Raw genomic sequence first — 18156 nt, 5'->3', positions numbered from 1 at the left:
CTATGCTTTACTCCCTCAGTTATTTTTTTGGAATTCATCCTTTAATTGTCCCATGATCAGTTTCCACACATATCACAATCACAAGCACACATGCTGCCTGTGTGTACCTGACACGAAACACAGCTTTGTATCTCACACATGTCCAGGCGTTCCTCCAGGGACGAGGACTCCAAACCTCCCTAGGCAGCCCCTTCCAATACCAGAACACCCTTTCCACGAAGAAATTCCTCCTGAAGCCCAACCTCCCATGGCGCAGCTTGAGACCATATCCCCTTATCCTATCCCAGGCTGCCTAGGAGAAGAGACCGACCCTCACCCGGCCCACAACCTCCCTCAGCGCCCGGCATTCCTCCCCTCACTCCCCTCAGCGCTCCCGCCCGGCTTTCCCTCAGCGCGGCCCCGCTCCGCCCTTCCCGCCCGCGCCGGGCGCTGCCCTCAGCGCGCATGCGCCCTGCCCAGCGCCCGCCCGAGCGCGGCGGATTCAAACCGGGGCTCGACCCGGGCCGCGGCAGCCGCGCCCCAGCGTCCTTCTTCTTCTTCCTCCTCCTCCTTCTCCTCCTCCTCCTTCTCCTTCTCCTTCTCCTTCTTCTGAGAGAGTGGGACCGGGACCGGGAAGCAGTGGCGCTGGGCCTGGTAAAACGTGAGGAGAAACCGTGCGCAGGGGTGAGCTCGATCCCCTCAGGGTATCCCGATCCGCCTCGGAGGGTCCTGGTTCCGCTCAGGTACGGAGGGTGGGGAGGCGGCAGGACTCTAAGAACGGATTTAATAAGCGCGGTAGTTTATAGTATGTTGAGCCAAAAGCGAAATAAAGACGTTTTAGAAGTTTCCAAGTGTGAGCGCTGGGCCTGGTAAAACCTGAGGAGAAACGGGGCGCTCGATCCCCTCAGGGTATCCCGATCCGCCTCGGAGGGTCCTGGTGCCGCTCAGGTACGGAGGGTGGGGAGGCGGCAGGACTCTAAGAAAGGATTTAATAAGCGCGGTAGTTTATAGTATGTTGAGCCAAAGGCGAAATAAAGACGTTTTAGAAGTTTCCAAGTGTGAGCCGCCGGAGGGAGCTGTGTGAGCGCTCAGTGCCGGGCCACAGTGTAAGCCACGTTATATAATTTTTTCTTTTAATCAATTCCTGTCCGTAATAGGGTTAATAACTCTATTAATATGGACAATATAGTAATCAGTATATAATGCTCTTTTTGATGCCTCCAGACTTCACTAATAACTCTGCTAACACTTTTTTTTCCTTTTACATTTTTAAAAAACACACTGTTTTAAACATCAATCATCTGATGTAGTCTCCCTGAGACAGTCTTCTAAAACTGCCTTATATAAGCCACGTAGTTCTTGGCTTTTGCAGTAAATTCCAACCTTTTTTACTGCACACTTCAATGTAATAAGGATGCTCCCAGTCTTGTGAGGAATCACTGCACTGATATCATTTTCCCAAAGTTCTGGGAAACTTATTGCCTTGCCTAGTGCCACTTTGTGCTTCCTTTCCTGCCTTCAGTTTAATAAGATAAACAAGAATTACTCCATTTACTGTTTAATTTATGTTCCCTTTGCTTCTGTGACAGATCAGTGTCCTAAAAATTCTGCTTTTGTAGGCAATGTTTGCAACTTGGGCCCTTGCTAAATTCCTGCCTTCATTTTTGTTCCCCCCTCAGTGTGATGGTGAAGGATATGACATCCTCAAGCCTGGAAGATTTATGTCTCCACATCAATATGAAGATTTCAAATATTAAAAAGTGTCTCCTAATAAGACACATAGGTAAACAAGAGCAACAGTGGGGCTTGGTTTGCACCTCACACCAGGAAAGACACTGAGGGGCTGGAGCTGGGAAGGGTCTGGAGCCCCAGGAGAGGCTGAGGGAGCTGGGAAGGGGCTCAGCTGGAGCAAAGGAGGCTCAGGGGGGACCTTGTGGCTCTGCACAGCTCCTGACAGGAGGGGACAGGTGGGGGGTTGGGCTCTGCTCCCAGGGAACAGGGACAGGAGGAGAGGGAACGGCCTCAGGCTGGGCCAGGGCAGCTCAGGGTGGGCACAGCAGGAATTTCCCCATGGAAAGAGAGCTCAGGAACTGGAACTGCCCAGGGAGGTGGTGGAATCCCCATCCCTGGAGGGATTTAAAAGCCATGTGGCTGTGACACATGGGACACAGGTTAGTGATGGCCTTGACAGTGCTCTGTGGGAATAGCTGGACCTGCTCTTAGAGGGCTTTTCCAAACTAAGTGATTCCATGAACTCTGTGGGCTGCGTGGAGTACAAGGCTGGCAAGTTTGGCTTGCTGCTTCTCCTGGATGGACATGGTGGCTGAGGAGCAGGGAGTCAGATAATCCCTGCTGGTGAAGGGGAGGAATATTGGATTTTGTTTTTTTCTTGGAGAATTGGTAGCTTAGTTTTCTCTCTTTTACAGGTGAGGATGATTCCCGCAAGCCTGTGCTCCATAAGATAAAGAATGAGGTGGTCCTTGTACATGATCTCCTGAATAAAATGGAAAGTGAAATTAAACAGCAAGAAAAACTGAAAGATTCACTCAAAGTAATCTTTTTTTCTTTTCCTGTTCGTAAAATACCAAAAGATTCAAAGAAGTCTCTGATATGTATGTCACTTTTTTCCCCTAGATTCTTAGTGATGTTTGGATGCATATGCTTACAAGAGAAACTGGGGCTTGGCACAGCCTTGCTGGTGGTTTGTCAAGCAGTTCTCCAGAACAATGAACATTAAAAATTGTATTTTCAAGGCTTGTACATAGAATGGTTTGAATTGGAAGGGACCTTAAAGCTTGTCCAGTCCCAGCCCCCTGCCATGGGCAGGGACACCTTCCACTGTCCCAGGCTGCTCCAAGCCCTGTCCAGCCTGGCCTGGGACACTGCCAGGGATGCAGGGACAGCCCCAGCTGCTCTGGGCACCCTGGGCCAGGGCCTGCCCACCCTCCCAGGGAAGACTTTATTCTTAATATCTAATCTAAGTCTACCATCCTTCATCCTAAGTACATTGAAATCATGTCTTTGTCACTGGCCTTGAAAACATGTCTTTATCGCAATAGATGTGGTGATCTAAAGAGCAGTTCTACTTACACATCTTTGCAATAGCTGCACCAAGTACTCAGTTAGAATATTTGTCTGTTATTTTACTGTGTGTTTGCAGTGCCTTTGTTAAGTCTTTTGTGTAAATGTTGTTTGGGGAATGGAGGAGAGTTTACTACAGTAGCTCATCTTCAGCACCACCATTCCCCGAGCAGACCTTGCCCAGGGTGTATTGCTAAAGTTCCTTTTGCCTGCTCAAATTTCTCTGGCATTCTGAGGGTAAGGACAGACACTCCTTCCTTTGTATCTTTACTGGTTTTCCTGGGGAAATTACTGGATAAGGAGGTAAGATGATGGGGAGGAAACAAAGACGCCTCTTAAAAAAACTGAAAGTTAATTTAGTATCGCCCTGATTTTACTTTCTTGATGTTAGTAAGATGAGATTTCTGATGTAGTCTGATATTAATTTCAGGAGATCCAGAAGGCTGCTGAAAGGGATCAGAAGGAAGCACAGCACATTCTTGAACACATTCCACGCTATCTGCCTAAACCACCCCAGAGCTGGTATGTGGTACCTGAGCCCGGAGGATTCGGGCTGCTCCTGGCACTGTCCAGCTGCAGCCCTGTACAGCTGTGCTCCTTTCACCCCACATTAACTGGGGAACTTTGGGAGCCAAAGTTGTAGTGTCTGTTGATTCTGGAGTTGGCTATTGTCCAGGCTTGTGCTAGCACCCCAACAAATCTGTCAGGTCGAGTCTGTAAAATCCCAGGTTGTTCCAATGGGAGCTTCCAGGGGTAGGTGTGATGTAGTAGAAAGCAAGTGCTTCTCTGAGTCTGAGCATCCCTTCCTTTAGAATCACAAACACACCAGTTTTGTAACTGCAGTGCCTACTCATTAAATGTTTAGTGACCCAAATGCTGGGTCGCTAGAACTGAAATTCACCACTGCCCTTCCAAATACAATTAAAAACCAAAAATCCTCTGATTCGCTCGCCTTTCTGTGGGACTTTGAATTGTGTTTGTGGTAGTTTTGTTCTCTTTTCCCTGTAGAAATCCTGCATTTATTTCAGCTAGCTATGACATCCCCTTGCCTTGGAGAGGGCTGTGGTAAGAAGCTTTTCAGAGTCAAGGAGCTCAAGTGTGTGATAATGACAAGTATGTGAATTAACAGTTTTAACATAACTAATGTTGCTTAATTAATTGAATTAATGTTACTCGGAAGGCTTCTAAGACATTTCAACTCATCTCTTTCTCCATCCTGTTGGAGCTGCTTTTTTTTTTTTTTATGGAGTGTTGTTAGTGTGTGTCAGGTGGGGTTTCCTGCAGAGTTTTATTATCTGGGGATCCCAGAGTTTCTTCCCCACCTCGCAGCTTGTCAGAAGGCAATGCATTAGTGTGAACTCAGTATGTGCCCTGAATCAACCAGCCTCACTTGGTCTGGTTCCTCGTGCCACACAAGCCTCAGTCTCAAAACATGACAGGCGTATTCCAGCAAAGTAAAAGGTTAAACGTGTGGAAAGAGGGTTCTATAAGAGTAAAATGAATGGCAATTTTTGTTGGTGGGTAGCAATATGGTCACTGGTGTAGGTATTGTATTGAAACTGTTCTTAGCTGGTGAAGGGATGACTTGTGCAGAAGCTTTTTTCTTATTCTCACCCTTTAGAGATGAACCCCTCAGTTTAGGAAACAGCCTCTCAAAATGTCTCTAGGGGTGATGTGTTCCTTTTCAATTTAGATGTTGTTTTTTGTGTGTGTATGTGTGTAAGAATTGAAGTTTCCCAGAAATTGCCACTTGGGTTCTGCCTTCCTGTCATAACTTACTTTTTTATTGTGGGAAATCCTTTGTCTTAACTTTGTGTTAGCTCCTGGAAATTGTTTAGATGTAAATGAGGCTTGTTCCGTGATTCTGCCACCTCTCACACCAAAAGATTGTTTGGGATGTTAGTTTTCCTTACAATCTTGTCCTGCTTGTGATTAGGAAGTTAATTGTGATATGACTTTAGCCAGTTCTTCCCTTTCTAGAGAGAACCACAATATATAAAACCAACCAAGCTTTTCTGATAATTTTCCACAGATTGTGCTCAGCCAGCTCACAGCTGCTCTTCTGTCACTGTCAGTTTGTTGCTGGTTTTTCTTGAGTAATAATACATTGTATGATGATGCCATTTGTCAAAACACACTTTCTTCTTTTTTCCCCATTTTGTCACTTCTTGGTATTCACTGTGTTGTGCAGTGGAGGGTCAAGGAAGTGTAAGAAGGGATGTAATTGTTCAAAACCCACTGTATCAGTGTAAATATGTTTTCAGGCCCCTTCCCTAAACCTTCCTCTCCTGACCTCCTCCCTTTCTGTTCCCCGATGTGTGGGGCTGTCAATATTAATGCTGAGTGATTTTTGTGAGATAATGCAGAAAGCAGAGGAGCACTTGAATGCTGGTGAGACAGGTCTTGGAGTCCCTGGGAAAATGGAAACACCCACACAGAGAAACTCAGCAATTCATGGCTTTAGCTATTGTTTCTCTCCTGTATCCTTGGGTTTTCAGTTCTTGTTTACCAGAGGAATCTCACTGAAATAAAAAGCAAGATCAGTATCTCTCAAGCTCTTTGCATCCCCTGTATTAGTTGAGATTCAGTTTCTCGTTCCACCAGAGCCAGATTTTGTAAACAAGCATCAGCTTTTCCTTTTCATGGTTCAGATCAGTGGTGAACTGTGTCTGTACCACCCCACCGCAGCACTGCAGGGGCAAGGGAGTGGGTGGGAATACAAAGGAAGGGTGCCTGGATATGGGAATCATCTAGAAAAGGTTTGCTGCGGTGGGATAGACAACAGGAGACTGAGCAGGAGACTGGTGCGTGGGAGGAATGAAGTTTCAAGATGTGAACTTGCTTCCCTTAGATCTTGTGTTTATCCTTTCATTCCAAACCCACCTCCACCACCACCTGAAATGCACCCCCCTCTCCTCTCCCTCAATTTGCTGACATTCCCTGCTAGCTGCAGGGAGACAGCATTCATTTTGTTGTTGTTGTTCAGATGCCAACAGATGCTCTTCAGACGATGACATCTGAGCAAGTTTGGCAGCAGCTGTCCTGGGTGCCAGAAGGGCTCTGTGCAGTGTCACAGCTCGCTCCAGTCCCTGTGTCAGCGAGCAGGCGGTGTGGGAGCCCAGCAGGTGGCACTCCCTGTCCTGTCCATGGCGCTCTGCTCCTCGGGGTGACATCGAGTGACACCTCAGGTCCCGGCCCTGGGGTGCACAGATGGGGCACTGCTGTGCTGTTCACTGCCGTGGGACCCCACGTGCAGCACTAATCTCTTGTGGGGCGGTCAGATCCAAGCAGAGGATTATTTCCTTGTCCAGGTCAGCTCTGTACAGCTTTACTTAATTCTGCTGCACATCCCAGTGATGCCCATGTGTTCTGGTGACAGTGTATTTGGCCAAATCCATCACCTCTGCTGTCCTGCTGAGGAGCAGCTGGGTGGGTGGCTGGCAAATCCCTTGGGGTTTGAGGCTCTAAGCTGAGGGTTTAGAGGAAGGGTGAATTTATAAAAATAATGTTCTAATAATCAGGAATAAATCAGGAAGTTCTTTGACCTTTTGGATCTTGCCTAAAAATATGTTTAAAAGTGTCTGCTGGGTGATACAGAATTTCTTTGCTTCAAAAGTTTAATGGATGAGTCAGGCTTCCTAAGATTTGAACCTGTTTCAAAGAGCTGTGAAGTATTTCAAATCTGCCCGTTATGGCTGCAGCTCTGGGCTGTGTTTTATCTGATAAAAAGCCAGGCCTTGCCTTGTGTGAGATGTAATGGTACATTGAATTCTGAGCTGTGCCATGCTGCACTTGGACTGCTTCCAGCTCACCTGCTAGCAGCCTCTGTAGCACAGAAACCAAGAGCTGTGCTTAAGTCAGCTGAAGGATACGATTTGAAACAGAGTAGGCTTGCTTTACTGATGTTTCTTTTGTGAAAAATCACTAATTGCATTGATCCAGCCTAACACACAGGCTGGAACTTAGGTCTGTGACTAAGCAGTGTGGTGGAATTCTCCTTCCTACTTACCTGCTGTTTGTGCACTGACTATTCCTTCATTTTACAGCGACATCGTGCCAACTGTGAAACACCAAGGACAAACAAAGGCTGTAGAAGCCAAATCTGAGAAGAAACCTGCAAAAGAGAAAAAAGCCATTAAAGAAGCAGCATTAATAACCACAGAGGAGTTTGAAAGTGTTCCTGCGTAAGTAAGCCTGGCTTCCTTTGTACCCTGGCATATCAGTTTGGGTGGCACACATAGGTTTGGGAGACTGACCTCTTGCAGAGCTGGGACTGACAGAGATTAAATACTTGATGGGGTGAGACATGACAATAGCTCCAAATGGCTTACATGCATTGCTAGCAAACCTGAAAATTGAATGTATTAATTGGGCTCCTCTTCATGCTGGTATTGGGAAGATGAAAACTGATCAGTTAAAACCCAAACCTCTTACCCCAAAAGCCACTGTAATTGTATGAAGAGAGATTTATTAGCTAACAGGTGAATCCTCATCTTGTTTTGTGAACAGATGTTTAAAAAAAAAGAGCCATCACCTCAGAACATGGAGGGTTTGTTTACATATAGAAAGAAAAACAGTGGTAAATGCTGGTTTTATTTGACCCAAATATTGGTTTCTGGAAACTTCAAGTCTTGACTTACCAATCTGTTTTGAGACAGGAAGAGCAATCAGACTTGTTAAAACAAACAAAAAAAAAAAAACACTTTGTAATTGTAATTCCCAAATTTCTGGAATAGAAAGCTGTGGGTATTTTCCCCTAACATCAGGACCTGATTAATGGATATCCTTGTCTGAAGTCTGACATATAGGAATAACTTCTTAAATGACATTTGGGTGGCATGGGTAAATGTTTCTGCAAGAAGAAGAAATTTCTCTTGATGCCTAAGGCTGAATAGTTATTGAGAATCTAGATTTACTGTGTTCCCTAACAATACCTGTTTCAGTAAGAAATATGGTTTTGAGTCTGTACTTTACTTAAGGCTTTCCAATAATTTTTTTTCTCTAGCCTTCAAAATTGTCAGGTGAGTAATGCCCATTTTCTTCCTTATCCTGAATGTTGAGCTAATGATAAAGGACTTCTTAGAAGAGCACACACCTGGTATTTTCATTCTGCAGAACACCTCAGGTATTTTGTGGATTTACTCCCTTAGGTAGTTCTCTCCTGATGAAATTATGGGAGGATAAAGCTGGAGCCTGGGGATTTTTGGTCTTTATCTCTGCTGTGGCAAGAAAAATAGACACAGACCATTCCAGACAAATATTGTTTTAACTTCCAGTTAAGGCTATGATCTTCCACATCACAAGAGAGGTGGAAGGACACTTGGGGACATGGTTTAGTGGTGACCTTGGCCATGCTGGGGGAAAGGTTGGACTTGATGGTCTCAGAGGGCTTTTCCCACCTCAGGGAGTTTATGGATACCCTTGAAAGTGGAAGGTTTTCCTGTGCTGTTCATGGGCATGGAGGATGGGGACAGAGGCCAGATGGATCCTCTTCCTATCCATCAGAGATTCACAAAACCACAGAATAAGCAGAGTTGGAAGGCACCCCTTGTGGAAATGTTGCAGCTGTGTTGGAAGGTACCCATCATGGAAAGGTTGCAGCTTAGACTGTGCTGGTAGAGCTCTAGAAATAATTTAATTTTATTCAGATGGGAGAAGCATGTTTGTTCTGTGGAGGAAAATTTACATGAATTTACATAGCTCTATTAATCTACCAGTATTTCTGTTGCCTGGCAATGTTGTAGTACAAGATTGAGGGAGTACTTGCAATTTCACATACTGATTGACCAAATCTAAGCAGCAAATACTTATAATATGAATTCTCTTACGCTGAATGTATTCTCTTGGAAGAATGAGAACTTGGTTCAGGGCCCATTTCTTCAGGTGAGCACTGGAGGTGGGGGGTGGGTCACTGAAAAATTGAGGCTGATTTCACTTGCTTTGTGCTGAACATGAAGGAAAATCTATTCCTAACAACACTGAAAGGAACACAGGCTTCAGTGACTTCATAGTCCTAGGACTGGGCAGCTGGCATTTAGCAAAGGTACACGCTGTGTTAGGGGGCAGATGTGGAGCACCTTGATCAAACAGAGCACTTTGCACAATAAAAAACCTGCAAATTATCTTACCCTTCAAATCTGTTGCAGGAAGGTGCTTTTTGGAGGAGGATAAAGGACGTTTCACAGTACCTGTCTTTGTTAACTTTTGACTTTGAGGCAGAGGAAAAATGTTTGCTTTATTCTGTGTCTAGAATTCTTGCTCCTTTCTGAAAATCTTACTGCAGAAAGCATTTTAGATTCTGTGCATTCATTACAAGTCTCAAAAGATGGTGGCTTGGGAGAATACATGGCTATTTTAGCCCAACCATTTCTGAGAGGGCAGGGGGTGGCCATTACAAGCTTTATCTCTTTTAGAGTGGTATGTATGTGAGATATTGATGTTATTCTTTTCTCTGAGGAACACAGCACTGTGCTCTGGTTTTCATACGTATAGAAAAAAAATGCTTTGAAAAAGGGCTTCTATGGATTAAAAAAAGAAACTGACTGGATCTTTTTTAGAAGAGTTTTGAATTTTATTGCATTTGGAATAGTGAAGCAGATTTTAAAGTTATTTTAAATCTAAATTAAATGCCTGAATTTGGAACTTCTCAACTTTGTGTTTTTATATTTCAGTATGGACTGAAATAAATGTCAGCATTAACGGGTTTGCCAGCCAAGGTTGGGTAGAAACATGAGAGGGCTGCGGGACAGCTGGAGTTTTTATGATCCTTAGTTATGCACAGAATAAAAATTCCATTTGGTTTTGACAGGGTTTAATTTCAGATTAAAGCATCTTGGATGCCTGAGGGCCTCTCAAAGAACATTTGTTTTTAGGTTTAGGCAACCCAGTCCTGTTTAAGCTTCAGGATGTGCTGAGGTGCTCCCTTGGCTTTATTGAGTGCGTTCACTGTCTGTGTGTTGACAGTGGGAGCACAGGAACTTAAATAAAGGTATTTTATACCTCTGGGCTGAGCTCTCCTCGCTCTGCACATTCCCCTGTGGCGCAGGGAGGCACAGAGAGCAATGAGCAGCAGTTAATGCACGCAGGCAAAGCCCTGCTGTGGTTACAGGCTGTGTTCCTGCTGCGGCTGCATGTCAGGGGGGGTAGTGCTGCTTTTATTACCCTGCAAAGTAGAGCATTTTTATAGCTACGGGATGGCTGCACCTCCAACGCTGAATTAATCGCGGTAGCAGTAAAGTTGAAAGCTGGTTGCAAGTAACTTAGTGGCTACTAAGTTTCCAACCCAGTTTGGAGGCAGAGCAATTGCTTTGAATTCAGTTTTTACGCAGCTCGCCGGCCTGTCTGCCTGGCAGGGACTGGCTGCCGTTGAAATCCACAGCACTCATTTTGAGTAGGCAATTGCAGAATGCCTGTCTGAATTCTGGTTTGGAATACTGAACTTGTAATTGATTATCTACTTCTGCTTTGAATTCTTTGTGTGTTCTCCAAAGATTGAGCCTGTCTGTTCAGATTAAAACGAGGGAGGAACTTGCTGTTCATTGATCTTTCCAGTCTTGCTGTCCCACAGCTTTTAGCCACCTGCTCTGCTGACCTAGAGCGTTCATTCTTAAATTGAATTGTAACACGTGTGTAATTCCTCACATCTGCAAACCAATATTGGATGAAACACAAACAGCCAGGTTTGGTTTGTTGAAGCAACTGAATGAAGGCCACAGGACAGTGCAGGTTGCTTTTACAGCCATTTCTTGGGTTGGGGGGGAGGTTGTGTTGTATTTAGCTTACTGCTTGTCATTTGAGTTTCAGATTTCATTTTTATATAATGGCTTCTCAGTGTGCAGCACAGTTCCTTTTCCTTGAAGGCATGGCTTTACATCTATAAATACTGAATAGCCTTACTTGCAAATCTTCCAGTGTTCTGGTATTTCCACATCGCTTTGTTCTTTATCTCCTGTGCTTCCTGTACCTCTAGGCTGTTATCAACAGACCTTATTCTTCTAGTACTAGTATTATGAAATGCTCTGAGAGTTCAGAAATGGATGCTGGTGGTGCAGAACCTTATCTTCATAGCTCAGTAGGCTGCACAGTCAACTACAGAAGGCAACACACAACTAGTAGCTCTTCAAAAAACCCCAAATGATCACAGAATTATTGGGCTGGAAGAGACCTTCAAGATCATCATGTCCAACCCATGCCCTAGCACCTCAACTAAACCATGGCACCGAGTGCCACATCAAAAAAAAAAACCAAAAAACAAAGCAAAAACCAACCAAACAAACATTAACAAACCAACAAACAAATTTAAAAAGGGGCCCATGGTGGGCACGGGGCCGCTGCGCTCCAGCCCTGCTCCATGCCTGCTGCTGGATTGTTTGGTGCCCTGGCCAAACAATAAATGGCAGTAACATCAAACACAGCTTGTTTGTGGTGATAATATGAGCCAAGTTGTGCTGCTAGGCAAACACTTCATTTCATGCTGTTTTCTGCAAAGTTACTGTGTTTTTCTGTGTTTAAGTGGTACGCTATAAAAGCAACCTTTATTCCATTTTGAAAAGCTTTAAGCTTTCAGCTTAAGCACTGAATGCATTCTGCTTCTTGATTTTGCTTTCTAATATTTTATCTTTCTGGTTTAGGTTCTGTCATGGCCTTTTTACCTTCAGGATTGTTAAGCAATCAAGGAAATGAACAGAATTAACTACTACATGTATTCATTAATAGAAAACAGGAGAAACTGCCTTTAACTAGGACTGGCTTCTTCAGTTGAGGCAGATGAAAGAGAAGAATAAACACAGAACGTTGTGACTCCCTGGTTACTGATTCTTATTTTTATTTGCAGCTATTTGAAAGGCCGTATAACGTATGATCAGATTAATACAGTTGTTCAAGAGATGAACAAGGCCGTGGTGGGCAAGTACATGATCTTGTATCAGCCTTTGAAGTCTATGAGTGCACCAGTCAGAAACCTCTACCACAGGTTCAAAGAAGAGGAAACTAAAGAAACAAAAGGTATTTTTTTTTCCTTTGTTAGAACCAAACCCTTAACACTTGGATGTTGCAGCAGAAGTATAAAAATACTGGTCTTTTTTCAGTGTTTTTGACTGAAGAGTTTTCCATAGTGATTGGCTCACTTTTTGAATGTTTTCCTTGAAAAATATGTCCCTTTGATGGTGTGTCATGGCAGAAACATTGAGTGCACAAAGATTTAGTTTGGAATCACTACAGGTTCTGGAAACTTAGTTTGAAAACCAAATCACAGAAACGTGTTCTCAGGTCTTAAACTTGATTGGACATGAACTATTAAAAATTTGTTCTGAAGTTGGGAAATCTGGCTAATAAATTGTGCTGCAGTGGCTTTGTGGAAGAGGTAAGTCCATTTGATAATCTTAAGAAGTTTTCTCCTCTTAAAAGGATAGGAGTGAAAACCAAAATACCTTTCTTTCAATTGAAAAGTAATTTGCACTTACAGGCTAGTTTTTCCAAAAAACATGTGGCACAGTAAATCTCTGATATTAAAATCTCCTTTTTGGCATGCCTTTCCTCTTGAGAACAAGTATGTAATTATTCCTGGAGGGGTGTACTGCACATGTCAAGCTTGGTGATGTCCTTAGAATGCCCTCATGTTTCCAAGTTCAGGCATAAAGAGTGGAGCAAACTGTCTTCTGTCTCACATAAAAGCAGCTGTCTCTGACAACACCATGGCACCCACCTTCTGTTTTAGCCCTTGACAGAATGCTAGAACTTCTGCTCTGAACATTCACTGAGTACTCAGGAATGCCCTGAAGATAAACTGCAACTTTTTCTTCCTTCCTTCCTTCCTTTGGTTTTGTTGCTCTTCAAGGCTCTGGATATTATAGTATGATGATGACATCAGTGACTTCTGGGTTCTAAACACACCTTTGCTGTAGGAAAGGAATTCTGTTCTCATGGACGGACATGCTGGCACTTTGAGACCTGGAAATAAACACAGAATCCTGGAATGGTTTGAGTTGGAAGTGGCCTTCAATATTAGCCACTTCCACCCCCTGCCATGGGCAGGGACACCTGGCACTGTCCCAGGCTGCTCCAAGCCCTGTCCAGCCTGGCCTGGGACACTGCCAGGGATGCAGGGACAGCCACAGCTGCTCTGGGCACCCAGGGCCAGGGCCTGCCCACCCTCCCAGCCAGCAATTCCTGCCCAATATCCCATCTGGGCCTGCCCTCTGGCCCTGGGAAGCCATTGCCTGGCTGCTGGCCCTGCAGGCCTTGTCCCCAGTGCCTGGGCAGCTCTCCTGGAGCCCCTGCAGGCCCTGGCAGGGGCTCGCAGGTGTCCCTGGTGTCCCTGGAGCCTTCTCTGGTGCAGCTGAACAGCCCCAGCTGTGCCAGGCTGGCTGCAGAGCAGAGGGGCTCAGCGCTGGCAGCATCTCCGTGGCCTCCTCTGGGCTGGCTCCAGCAGCTCCATGTCTTTCTCATGCTGCAGCCACAGGGCTGGACACAGGACTCCAGATGAGATCTCAGCTGCCATACAAAGGTCATTGTTGTGAAGGGCTTTATTAAAATCATTCCAAGCACATGCAGCTAGATAAATTCGTGTGACTGACTTGGTTTGGCTTCTCTCTAAGCATGTTGTGCCTCAGTTGAACAGCAGCTTATATTAATCTGGATTTTTTAAAATACTGGCTTCATCAATTTAATTTACAGTACATTTTTGGTGTCACTGTTCCTATCCTCAGAACAGTAGTAAAGAGTTTGAGCCCAGAGCTGTAGAAAAGAGGCTGAACAGCAGAAGGGCCCTCTTGGGCCTGGAGTGCTGCTCAGCCTGTGCTGTGATCCACAGTAGTCTTGGCTGCAGTGAAGAAGCCATTCTAGCAGCTTGAGAAAGCTACAGCTGGTCAGAGAATCTTCTGTCAGCTGGGGGCCTAAAGTCTGAGAAACTGAAGTGCTTAATTTCTCTAAGTACCTGAGAGATGGTCTTTATTTCTTGTTTATCTTGGGAAGCTCTGTTAGGAAACTAGGACATTCAGCATCTGATAGAGCGTGTGTGGTTGTGTGCTAGATGGTTTTGTTTAGGTTTTTTTTTTTTTGTGATTAATCATTTAGAAAGTCTAGAGAAAAGTCCTGCCAGGCTGTCAGATGGTTCTTATCTGGCCAGCACAAAATGATTAAATGTCTTTATCCATTGCATTTTTCAGAATGACGTTCCGCATTCATTGATTTGTTTGTTTAAATCTCTCCTGTGAGTGTCTCTCTGCTTAGGATTCCCACTGGTTCTCAGCCTGGGCCAATTGCCAGCTGACCTCTTCTCTGATTTCAAGATGAGAGAAGCTGCTGCCTGTTTATCAGGGTCACTCCCAGCCACTCAGGTGGTTCAGTGAGTTTAGCTGGTTGTTTAGCACGTGGACCAAACCACGTGCCCTTCACCCCGCTCTGATTTCTTCACCAAAAAGATCCTGCTCTGCTGAATGTTGCCACTCTGGATTGTGAGCAAATATAAGACAGAATCCTGTTTTATCAAAATTCAGGATGTTCTGATGTAACAGACTGTGAAGGCAGCAGGCAGGTTATGCCTGGCTTCCCAGCCCTGTTTGGGTGTGTTGGTGTCCCTGGAAGTTGTAAATGGTCTCTATTTGAGACCATTTTCTATTTTGAGCAGTAATGCAGTTCTTCTTTCTTTTCCTGGTAAACAAACTTCCTACTTCTCATCTGTATGTGGATTTGGTGGCGCGACAAGCTCTGAGATTCCAGCAGAGTTCCTCTCTGGGGAAATATCTCTGGATTTTGACAGTTACTGTCTCTGGAACATTCTACTCCCTGTGGACACGTGTGTCACCAACTCTCATGAGAGGCCCAGGCTGTGAGAAAACGTGATCTGTGATTTCTCAGCTCTGTCTGAGCAAGATTTTGGGGGACATTGCACTTGCAAACGTAATTCTTGGACCTCAGTTCTTTACTGGCAGCTTTGGCTTTCCAGCTTGGATCAGCCATATCCCAGTGAAACTGGAAGGCCTTAACAGGAGGAAGAGATGCTCCATTTTTTTCTAAGATGTCACTGCCTCAGTGTTAAGGATAAAACGAGGGAGAATGCTATCTTCTTTTTCTAAGCTGAAACACCCCTACCCTTGTGTCCTCCTTCCCATTAGACTTGGAAGCATGATACTACACATAATTCAGGAATCATTTAGGTTGGAAAACACCTTTAAGATCAAAAATTCCAACTGTCAACTGGGCACCATGTTCACCGCTATGCTGTGTCATCCAGGGGCACATTGACATGGTTTTTTTGAACACTTCCAGGGATGGTAACTCCACCAGTGCCCTGGGCAGCCTGAATTTTAATGACAATTTGCTTATAGAAGTAGTTAATCAACTACAAGAAGGGGGGAGCTCTCAGCTTTGGTGCAGGACTTCACTGTGCCGTTTTCTTGGAGACACAGGGACGATGCTGTTGCAAGTGATTAGTCTTTTCCTGTGATTTTCTTAAGTAACGATGGATTATTCTTTTCCAAAGCTGATATAAGTCAAGGGAATGGTGGGCTGCATAGCTCTGATGCATGCAGGGCTCTGTCCTTATGGCAAAAATCCAATTCCAGAACCTGAGTGCCTGCTGGGAGACAGAGCTCACGGAGCGGGGCCTGTGGATGATGCAGTGTCGGAACTTCAGGGGAAGGCTGGCAATTCTCTTTCTGATGACACGTTTTAAAAGTAGAACAAAGTTCCCAGTACAGTGTGAAACCATCCTACTGACTGTAGAATTATGGATTTTAGATTGTGGAATTATGAAGAAGAGGCAGTGCTGTCACTTGTGGAATGCTGAGTGTATCCCACAGCAGAGCCATTTCTGTAACAAAACCGTTGTTTGTTTTCCAGGAGCATTTTTCATCGTGGAGGATGATATCAAGGAGTTCACTCAGCTGAAATTGGACAAGAGATTCCACAGCATCCTCAGCATTCTGAGGCACTGCCAGAGAGTGAGAGAGATTCGTGGCTCGGGGCTCATCCGCTACGTCATCTGCTAACAGCTCCCCAACACCCTGCCCTGCTGTCCAGACAGCAACAGGGAGGGGTTTTCAGGCACCCCCCCTAAATTAGGAGTGGTGTTTGTGTTTGAGTTTTGTTGTGCAAAGTCAAGAGGAACTACAGACCCAAACCAGAAAGTCAGCTGGGCAAATTTTCTGGTCAGTAAAGTAAAAAAAGTAAAGTTCTCTGTATGTTAACCATGCTCCTTTGGTCCTTTTGTGTTTTTGAGTGGTTTTTTTCCTCTTTCTCTCAGAGAATTTTTCTCCCATTTGTTGCCTGAGATGGGAACAATGGATATTTAAGACAGAAGATGTGGCAGGGGGGGTAGTGCTGTAGGGTGGGGAGGAAAAGGGGTGCAGTTTTCTACTGTCCCTTAGATGGGAGTATTTCTCTTGGGAAAGGCAGAGATACCAGGAGATACCTCCCTGGGCTGGAGGTCAGGGGCTGGGCTCGGCTCTCGTGTGCTCTCGACATGGGAGGGGAGACAGGTGGGGTTTTGGGTTTTGCTGCAGAGTTCTGTCCCGCACTGCTTCTCCTTACCATGGGTGAGCCTTTGCTTGTGAGAGCAGCCACTGAACTGGCACCTTTCCAACACCCACCCTCATTGGGAGGGACCCTTCCATCTGCTCGGGTGCCTCAGGGGAAAGCCGGGACCCTGACCCCTCCAGAGGGAGAGATCATCTCCTGGCTGCTCACAGGAGTCCAGCTGCTGCTGCCCAGGGGAAACCTGGGGCCCTGACCCTCTCCAGAGGGAGAGATCATCTCCTGGCTGCTTGCATTTCGTGGCTGCTTGCAGGAGCCCGGCTGCTGCCTAGGGGGAACCCCAGACCCTGACCCACTCTGGAGGGAGAGATCATCTCCTGACTGCTTGCTGGAACCAGGCTGCCGCTGCTCAGGGGAAACCCCGGACCCCAGCCCTCTCTGGAAGGAGAGACCATCTCCTGGCTGCTCACGGGAGGCAGGCTGCACTGCTCATGGGAAAACCCAGCACCCTGACCCTCTCCAGAGGAAGAGATGCATCTCCTGGCTGCTTGCAGGAGCCAGGCTGCTGCTGCCCAGGGAAAACATGGGACCCCAGCCCTCTCTGCAGGGAGAGATCATCTCCTGGCTGCTTGCAGGAGGCAGGCTGCCGCTGCCCAGGCAGGATCCCAACCCTCTCCATAGGGAGAGATGCATCTCCTGCTGCTCATGGGAGCCAGGCTGCTGCTGCTCAGGGGAAAACCCAGATCCTGACCCCTCTGGAGGGAGAGATTGTCTCCTGGCTGCTCATGGGAGCCAGGCTGCTGCTGCCCAGGGAAAACCCGGGACCCCAGCCCTCTCTGGAGGGAGAGATCATCTCCTGGCTGCTCATGGGAAAACCCAGGCAGACCCTGACCCCCTCCAGAGGGAGAGATGCATCTTCTGGCTGCTTGCAGGAGCCCGGCTGCTGCCTAGGGGAAACCCCAGACCCTGACCGTCTCTGGAGGGAGAGATCATCTCCTGGCTGCTCATGGGAGCCAGGCTGCTGCTGCCCAGGGGAAAACCCAGACCCTGGCCCCTCTGGAGGGAGAGATGCATCTCCTGGCTGCTTGCAGGAGCCAGGCTGCTGCTGCCCAGGGGAAAACCCGGACCTTTACCCCTCCAGAGGGAGATATCATCTCCTGGCTGCTCACGGAGCCCAGCTGCCGCTGCCCAGTCCTGCAATTTTCTGCCGCTGCTTCCAGCTTTTTGCTCCACTTTCACCTGACCGATACCCAGTGAGTGCCCGGAGCCCTGTGCTCCTGGCAGGCTCCTGGCAGGCTCCTGGCAGGCTCTGGGGTCGTTGCCACGCTTAGTTCACCACCCCGGCAATGCCGGACCTGCACCGGCAGGAGAAGCAGATGCGGCTGAGAGCGCCGGGGCTGGGTTTGTGTGTGATGGTGTCATTGTCTGTTTGCTTGCCATTGTAATAAATGTATTAAAATTCGTGCTCGAATAAATAGGTTTGTACCTAGGGAAATGTATCTATATAAATATATATATTTAATCGCGCTTTAGAGTATGATACAAAAAGCACCCAGACCTTTAGAAATCTTTCACGGGAGTTGGGAAACCGGTCACCTCATTGGAATGTAGCATCCACAGGTG

The 18156-nt window shown here is 46.2% G+C and overlaps 1 protein-coding gene across 1 annotated transcript; it reads left to right on the top strand.

The window, feature by feature from the left end:
* The first annotated feature begins 431 nt into the window (after positions 1-431).
* Positions 432-16246, top strand: SKA1 (spindle and kinetochore associated complex subunit 1). The gene is made up of 7 exons (XM_038124706.1): positions 432-722; positions 1659-1762; positions 2406-2530; positions 3491-3582; positions 7107-7244; positions 11894-12063; positions 15901-16246. The coding sequence occupies exons 1-7, from the start codon at positions 445-447 to the stop codon at positions 16047-16049; spliced, it is 1056 nt and encodes a 351-aa protein (XP_037980634.1). The 5' UTR covers positions 432-444; the 3' UTR covers positions 16050-16246.
* Positions 16247-18156: the final 1910 nt, after the last annotated feature.

The sequence above is a fragment of the Motacilla alba genome, chromosome Z, assembly GCF_015832195.1.
Source record: "Motacilla alba alba isolate MOTALB_02 chromosome Z, Motacilla_alba_V1.0_pri, whole genome shotgun sequence".
Lineage (NCBI taxonomy): Eukaryota > Metazoa > Chordata > Aves > Passeriformes > Motacillidae > Motacilla > Motacilla alba.
The sequence above is the reverse complement of the archived record's forward strand: the minus strand, read 5'-3'. Positions and strand labels throughout refer to the sequence as shown.